This window comes from Lipotes vexillifer, unplaced genomic scaffold, assembly GCF_000442215.2.
Source record: "Lipotes vexillifer unplaced genomic scaffold, Lipotes_vexillifer_v1.1 scaffold459, whole genome shotgun sequence".
In the NCBI taxonomy this organism is placed as follows: domain Eukaryota; kingdom Metazoa; phylum Chordata; class Mammalia; order Artiodactyla; family Lipotidae; genus Lipotes; species Lipotes vexillifer.
In genome coordinates this window covers 3,007,152-3,015,429 of record NW_006769874.1, presented here as the reverse complement: position 1 = coordinate 3,015,429, position 8,278 = coordinate 3,007,152, and the positions used below count along the sequence as shown (strand labels likewise).

The window sequence follows — 8,278 nt, the reverse complement described above, 5'->3', positions numbered from 1 at the left end:
CCTGCGAGGGCTGACCCGGCTCTTCTGGCTGCAGCCCTGGCCCTCACTCCTCCGCCCTCCTGGTTCCTGCACTACACCCGCCAGACCTGGAAACCTGGGGACGTGCTGACCGTTAGGCTTGCTGCCCAGCGCCTTCCAGGAGCTGTTCCTCCCCAACCCTCTCCCTCGAGATGTGAATCATATCAACCTTACTCTCAGCTCCAGGGACAAGGGTGACCAGCCCAAGCTCTCCCTCTACGCCCCAGTGGCCGGTCCAGGAGTAGACGTCCACCCAGCCTGACTGGTGAGTGCAGGTCAGGGTCTTGGCCACAGCCATCGTTTCAAGATTAGGCCTGTGGCCAGTAAGATGAAGCCACCCATTCCTGGGTGACGGGTGAGAAAAATCTCTCCTCTGGACAGTATGCATTGGGAGATGAGGCCCAAAACGGCTACGGCCATTTGGTTCCCAGGGATTCAGCCTGAGGTTCACGCCAACAACTTGGGAAAAGCAAGTCAGGAAAGTGCAGAGCAACGGACCTTGTGCCCTGATCAAGCAGTACCTGGAATCCACCCTGCCTTTAGATTTTCAACTCACGTGCTGTAAAGTCTACTCAGGTTGGGTTTTCTGATAGATCCCAAAGCATCCTGACTTATTAGACTACTTTACTCGTGGATTTCTTGGCTAAATGTATTAACATTTGTTTCTTCTCACTAAAAGTCCAAATTTTCAACAAGGCCACCTGTGTGAGATTGACAGCTTCGTCCCACTTGTTCTTGTCTTGGCTGGTGTAAGCCGCCAGGTTCTCTGTGTATTGCAAGACGGACTTTAAGAACCTGTTTAAAAGAAAGAAATTAATTTATCTATGCCCTTGTAAAATGCAATAATGATTTAAATGTATCCCCTTCATTTTGAAATTACAACTAAAGTTCTGTAGTTAATTTTTGTCTGAGGATTCAAGAAAAAAAAATACATTCAAAACAGAAACGAGAGAATACAAATTGGATAGAGAAGAACGCCGAACTGGAGTGTCACTGGAGGGGATGGCGCCTAGGCTCCACACAGCTCACACACCCTCCATCTTCCGCTCCCAAACCCACATATGACGGATGCTCTTAGCTGATGGGGCTCGGTTCCAGAAAGGACCTTAGAGGCCGTCTGGACCACACTCACACGTAATAAACTCACAGGACACAGGACCTCGGGGGCTGTGCCTCCTGTTCCCACCCTGATGACCAGCCTCACCCGACGGAGAGAGGGGCCACCCCTTCAAAGGAGATGCGTCCCACCTGGAGCAGCTACTGCTGTTGAAAGGCTTTTCCTGAAAGATAATTCGTCAGAAAGTTCACAGGGGAATTACCTCTGATGGGAAGAAGCGCCGTTTTCACATTTTCCAAGTTCTGCTCAAGGTCTCCCAAGTAGCCTAAAATTTTCTCCAAATATGAATTTTTGAAATTTTCACACTTAGGGAGAAGTTAAAAGAATAATACGATGAAAATCCACAGACCCTTTGTCTAGAGGCGTAGCTTTCACTTAGGGTGATTTTGCCCCCAGAGGCCTGTGGCAACATCTGAGCCGTTTTTAGTCGTCACAACTGGGGGCTGCTGGCGTCTGGTGGGTGGAGGGCACCACCCGACAGTACCCGGGGCAGCCCCGCGGCAGAGACAGTCCACGGTTTTGAGCCGCGACCTGGCCCCAAGGCATCCGCACAGCTGCCTGAGGCGGTGGCAGCCTCTCCAGCTTCCTCCCAATAACACTGTCTGGACATTATTCTTACACCAGAGGGAGAAATTCTGAAATCATTCACATGTAAATCACATTAAATTTTCTGAAACGTGTGTTTTAAAGGCTCACAAATTTGCACTGAAGTCCACAGAGAAGAACAGTTCAGGACCAGACTGTGGGGTTGAAAAAAAATCACCAAGAAAATAACCAACAGAAGTGAACATGATTCAGAATTAGCAAAACACAGCTGCGTCTCCTGTACGTGAGGGCACTGACCTTAGATACTGCTGATATTCCGAAGTATTTTTCCCAAGAACCACATGAATGTTGACCAATTCCAGTGCAATCAGCAGTAAAATCAGATAAAGCATAGGAGACAGAAGCTTAATACTAAAAATAAAGTAAAAGTTAATAAACATAAGTATTTATCACCTTTATAAGGAGAAAAATGTTTCATCTAACCAATCCTTCTTTCAAAAGTCCTTAAATCCAAACTTCTCATAAGAACACTCTTGTGTGGACAGCCGTTTTCCCAGTGGCCGTGAGCCCCAGCCCCTGCAGGCTGTGCGGGATGCCCCCCAACCTTGGGCCTGAGCTCCTCGCCCAGTTCTGAGCCCGCAGGCGCCCTGCCTGCTCTGAGGACCAGGCTCCACCGGATCGGCACCCGGTCCCTTTGCCCAGTGGCAGCTCCTTCCTTACAAGTCAGCGTTCAGCAAAGGACTCTCCCAAGAGGAGAAACACAAATGGCTTAAACATGAGAATGGGTTAAACGTCTCTGGGACCAAATTCCAGTTAAAGTCAGAATCCAGTCTTCCCAGGAGGAATTTTAAAATATATCCTGTTTTGGGGAAGGATGTGTGATGTAACACCATCATCTCATAAACTGCCGGTAAGGGTGTAAACTGGATGTAACCTTCCGAAAGCAAAGGAATACTTACTAAAAGCTTTATAAACACAGATACCATTCAACCCAAAAATTCTAGGAATTTGTCCAAAATGGTAATTTCGTGAGGATGTAGCACATTCTAAAATACACAGTGCTGGCATCCCCAGGTAAATCTGCTGTCACATTTTAAATCCAAATATTCATTCGGGTCCGTAGAACCCATATCCCAAAATTATAAATGGTATTTTTAAGTGACACATATGTAACTTCTCCTGAAAATAAGTATTTCTCTGAAGTCAGGGGTAGAAGTGTACCCAGAGGTAAGAGCTGCCCAGCAGAGCTCCTCTAAACAAGACCCGCGAACCACGCACCTGTGAACCAGGCGCAGGTAGTTCCGCCGCTGCCGGGAGCGCAGGCTCCTGTCCTCCCACTGCCGGCGCCTCAGCTCCGCGCAGGCGGCCACCTGGCCACACACGCAGTGGCAGTGGGCGCCGATCTTCCGGAGCACGGCCAGCACCTCCAGGACGGCTCTGGGGCAGAACAGGGTCCGGACAGGGATGCTGCAGAGCTCATGGAGCAGCTGGGGCCACCTGCAGGGGCAGAGCGAGAGTCCCAAGGGCCTATGGTCACCAGTCCTCCGCGGCCTGCACACCTGCCGCGGCCTCCAACACGGTCTCGGTTTCCTGCTGCAATCGTTATACTGGGTGGGTGTCGATGGTGAGAACAGATCGTGTGTTGTAACGTCCATCAGACAGACCAACGCACACACCATCAGGGCTTATCTAATAATTCCTCCTGGGACACAGTGGGATTCTAACACTACCTTCAACGTGTAAGACTTCAAACACAGGAAGCTGTGAAGTCGGCAACCCCAATATACTTGCCCCAGGATACCCTGAACTTACTTCTCAGGAGGAAGGTACTCCGAGTCGTGAGGAACGCGGTGGGTCTCGGGCACATGGTGACACAGCTCAGCCACGATTTCTGTGATTAAAGAGTGGCAGGCATTTATTTCAGAATTACCTTCTGATCTGAAAAACAGAAAACATTTAAAGATACATGACAATGAGCAAGATGCCTAATTAGTGCCAGTGCAGAATAATATTTATTTCAGTGGTTCACTGAGCAAAGCACTCAATCTGCAACTCGCTTTCCCCAAAAATAAAATGAAAAAGCCACCATCAGAGGGAGAGGTAAAACACAACACACTGTGGGCGATGCACCTGCGGTCAGAAGATGCCCTGTGACCCTCGAGAGTCCTCCCTCGAGCTGACTGCAGTGTGTCCACGCCCAGTCCTCTCCTGAGCTTCAGACCCGCTGTCACACCATCCACTAGCCATTTCTGCCAGATGCCACCCTCCTCCCCACAAGGCCTGCCTCTCGTCCCTGTGCCCTTGGTCTCTGCAAACGGTTCCCCCATGACTGGGCCCTGAACCCCCAGTCTTGGCCCTCCAGTCACCAAGACCTAGCAACCCCTCCTTGGGATCTGTCTCCCAACAGGCTTGCCAGAGAAAAAAAATCGTTCAGAGGCTGACATTCTCGGACCCCTGCAAGGCCTGTGTGACTTGGGGGGCACTCACCGCTGAGCCTCCCTTTCGGATCCTTCAGGCAAAGGCAGCAGAGGCCAAACTCCAATGCTCCTCTCACAGCTCAGAACCTGACAGGACAATGTACAACTGCTTTTCAAGATTTTAAAATAATGTTCTAGAAAATATGTTTTTAAGTAGTTACATCCAAGAAAAGACATATCTGTAAAATTGTTACAGATGCCATACTTTAAAACTAGGTGACGGGTCTGTTACTCGATCAAATCAGGTAAAGGAAGGCAGGTGAAATATGGGATTCCAAGGAAGTGTCCAAAATTCTTCTGACGCCTCCTGATGAGAGTTGGTCCGTGTCCCCGCCCCTGGTCGGGGCCAGCCATGGCAAACGGCCGTGGCCTTGAGAACACAGGGAGACGCAGGTTGGAGATGGGCCCCTCCCCTCGTCCCCACCTCTGCCTGGGTGCAGCTGGCCGAGCACCCAGCACAGACTTCCACTCCTCAGATGGGTTCCTGTCTGGCAGAGCCCATCCCAAATTTATGACCCACAAAAGCACAAGCAAATTAAGTGGTTGTTGTTCATGTCACCAAACGAGGTACTTTGTTATGCAGCTGATATCCCGAGCAGCGGACTTAGAAAGAACAGGATGCAAGATTGGCTGCAGAATAGAAGGTGACTAAATCACATGTAGCAGGAGTAAGAGGCCACGGAAAAGGTGAAGGTGCAGAACGCCCACTGTGGGGAAAGGAAGGGGCGTTGACCAGGGACTTGGAAGCAGCAGCCAAGGGGCAGGAAGGCTGGCTCCCCGAAGCTTCTCTTCCTTCCAGAACCTTCCCGCCTTTGCTGAAGCCTCCCTCCCTGAACGCTTCTAGGTCCTCCTAACGGCTTTTGTTCTGGAAGCTCGGAATCACGATGGGCAGACAGTGCAATGCAAGTAGATAAAGGTACAGAGCAGCCCGACGCGCCATCGCAAACAGGACCCGCTGACACAGGAACTCAGGCTGATTCCTTCCCGCAAACAGCAAGGACAGAGCGCCGCTGGGTTCTGCTCCTGCACAGCTGCTGCTAACCCCCTCCTACCTGAGGCTACTCAGGACCTGTCTTCTCCAGGCTCGGCTTCTGCCCGGCGCCATTGCAAATCTCCCCAATCCATTCTGTGCTGATTTTACAGCTTCCTTTTAGAATTTCTCAGTTAGCAACTATCATGATTATTCTATTCATGGAGACAACCCCATTTTTGCCCCCTTGTACCGCCTACCATACAGAAAATAAAGTCTCTAAGCTACTCGCCAAATTGTTAACGTCCTGGTAGAAATGCTTAAGAAAGTTTGTTGCCTGCTTGTTTACTTTACAGGTTAACAAAGGCTGGCCTCATAAAGCTGGCGTCCCTCACCACCGAAAAGCAACACCTATGACTGGTCCCGGGTTAACAGCACTCAGCCACCCATCAAGTACCAAAAACGCCGAGGACACAAACCCCACCACAACCCTAACTACTGGACCTTAGAAAGACATAGTGGCTTGGCCAAGGCCATGCGTCCAAGAGGAAAGCAGGCTACAAAGCCAGGTCTGCGGACTTCCAGCCCGGCTGGACAAGGCCGGCCTGTACCTCTCAAATCTCTGCAACAACTGACCTGCACACGCCCCTCACCACACACCTGCTTTTTAAGCTGAGAAACTGGATGGCAGCGAGCGCCGTAGGCTTCTGCAACGTTCACCAATGCTCTCACTGCTGCTTTTTCCTGCTTTAGAGAAAACAGACAATTGTTACTACAACTTCTGGTCAGGCTCCTACGTTTCTTCTATTGCATCTTAGGTCATTTAAGAGTCCCAATTTCCAATTAGCTTCCTTCACATAATTCTCTCAGCTAAAAGAAAGCAAAACTCTTCATTAAAATAGGTCTAACAAGGCTTTCCTGGTGGCGCAGTGGTTGAGAGTCCGCCTGCTGATGCAGGGGACACGGGTTTGTGCCCCAGTCCGGGAAGATCCCACATGCCGCGGAGCGGCTAGGCCCGCGAGCCATGGCCGCTGAGCCTGCGCGTCCGGAGCCTGTGCTCCGCAACGGGAGAGGCCACAGCAGTGAGAGGTCCGTGTACCGCAAAAAAAATAAAATAGGTCTAACACAGTAGTCAAACTATAACCAACAAAATGTTTAAATGAGGCTGATTAACAATGATAAATTACAAAGGCCACTCTGTCCACAATGCAGCAAAACAAGAAATAAATGGGGGAAAAAAGATGCCAAACAATTGGAAAATGTAAGAGATTCTCCTAAAAAACTAGGACATAAGAATTTAAACATTAAAAATCAATATAACTAAAAGAGGATTACATACTATAAATACTCAACTGCCAAACATACATTTTTAAAAGAGTAAAAATAACATTATTTACAGCTGACACGTCTGTATAACTGGAAAACCCAAGGTGCGGACTATTACCAAGTCAGTGAGTTGAGAGTGGACAAATTTAATACACAAAAGTCAAGAGCTTTCCTACGTATAAGCAGTAACTACCCAGAACTCTCAGTAGCACAAAACAACTCACATAGTTAGTCGTTACTTGGAGAAGAGATGCACTCAACTTTCAGTCACGCAGATACCTACACGGGTGCTACACGGAGCAGAGAGAAACCAGCCCTCACTATGTGGTGAACGTCCAGCGGGGTCGCCAGGACTCACACCTGAAGTCAGTGACGAGCCGGCAGCCACCACAGCACACATGAACTCTGCCCTGAGACAGGAACCTCAGGAGGGCCTCAGAGCACAGTGGGGACACATGGGGGCCACACCCCTCCTAGGGGCTCAGGGGAGCAGTGGGGGTGGCAGAGGAGGGGGGATGCAGATCTGGGGCACCAGCTTGAGGCAGAGGATGGAACGTGGAGGGTGAAGAGTGGGGACTGGCCTGTGTCAGGGAACAATGTTCAATCTTGCAAAAATGTCAATTATCCCCACATTAATCCGTCAGGAGCCCATTCCTGTGGGCGGGCTGGCTGGGCTTGGGCTTTGTGTTTAGCTGCACAGGTTCCCCGGATTGATGACATTAGAGAAGAGGCAGGACAGTGCTGAAGAAGAAGAGGGGCGGCAAAGCCATCGCTCCGATGCCAGACCTGCACCATGACGCTGAGCAAAGGCAGGCAGAGAGTCCAGGTCTGGAGTCCCGTGCACACAGTGTAGAGATATGTATTCTCTAAATGGTGTTTGGCCAGCTTGCAAAAGCAATTTGTTAAAAAAAGAAAAAAAGTACAGCTAGAGTCTCTAACTCACTCCCAGGTGAAATAAATTGCAGCTGGATCAATAGATGTAAATGAGGAAAAAAGCTATAATACTATACAGGAAAACATATGAATACATTTATAATTTTGGAAAGCAAAGGGTCTTTTAAGAACGACTTCAAATGCATAAGTCAGAGAGAAAAAACATCAAAACCTAAAGACCGGTAACAAGCAACACATACTCTGAAAATGGCAAATAAGGCTAATAAACCAGTGAGGAAAATGAAACTGAATAAAACAGAATAAAGATGTTAACAGGAAAAAAAAAAAAGATATTAACAGGAAGTTCACAAAAGAATTTCAGCATCATAGTTAGACATTTTCCACAGCAGAGAAAATTCTATATCACCCATCAGTGAAGGACAGCTTAGACAAATAATGACACATTGATAAGATGGGATATCAAGCAGCTGAGACAGAGTAAGGTAGAACAAAATTGCCAAAAATAAACTGTTAATGAAATGCTAGTTAGAAAACAGAGTTATGTCCTGCTTTGGAACCCGCACTGCAGGCTCATGGAAAGATGTGGAAGCAGACACTCAGCTACTGACAACAGTCACCTCTGGGAGAAGGGATTCCTGAGAACTTCCACTTTTTGTATTAATTTTTCTATCCTGTTGGAATTTTGAAACAAATTTTACCATAATTGTTACATGTACAGTCTGAAAAAAAGATTAAAATATAACTAACAGGGCTTCCCTGGTGGTGCAGTGGTTGAGAGCCCGCCTGCCGATGCAGGGGACGCGGGTTCGTGCCCCAGTCCAGGAAGATCTCACATGCCGCGGAGTGGCTGGGCCCGTGAACCATGGCCGCTGAGCCTGCGTGTCCGGAGCCTGTGCTCCGCAACGGGAGAGGCCACAGCAGTGAGAGGCC

General features: G+C 48.9%; 1 protein-coding gene across 1 annotated transcript in view; it reads right to left on the bottom strand.

Moving 5' to 3' along the window:
* Positions 1-632: 632 nt before the first annotated feature.
* ERMARD (ER membrane associated RNA degradation) overlaps positions 633-8,278 on the bottom strand; it is a 23,962-nt gene continuing 16,316 nt past the window's right edge. The window contains exons 12-17 of the mRNA XM_007445924.1: positions 5,789-5,872; positions 4,169-4,245; positions 3,494-3,619; positions 2,960-3,178; positions 1,979-2,092; positions 633-813 (exon numbers count right to left, since the gene is read on the bottom strand). Of these exons, the coding sequence (XP_007445986.1) occupies positions 633-813; positions 1,979-2,092; positions 2,960-3,178; positions 3,494-3,619; positions 4,169-4,245; positions 5,789-5,872 (801 nt within the window). The remainder of the gene's footprint in view (positions 814-1,978; positions 2,093-2,959; positions 3,179-3,493; positions 3,620-4,168; positions 4,246-5,788; positions 5,873-8,278) is intronic.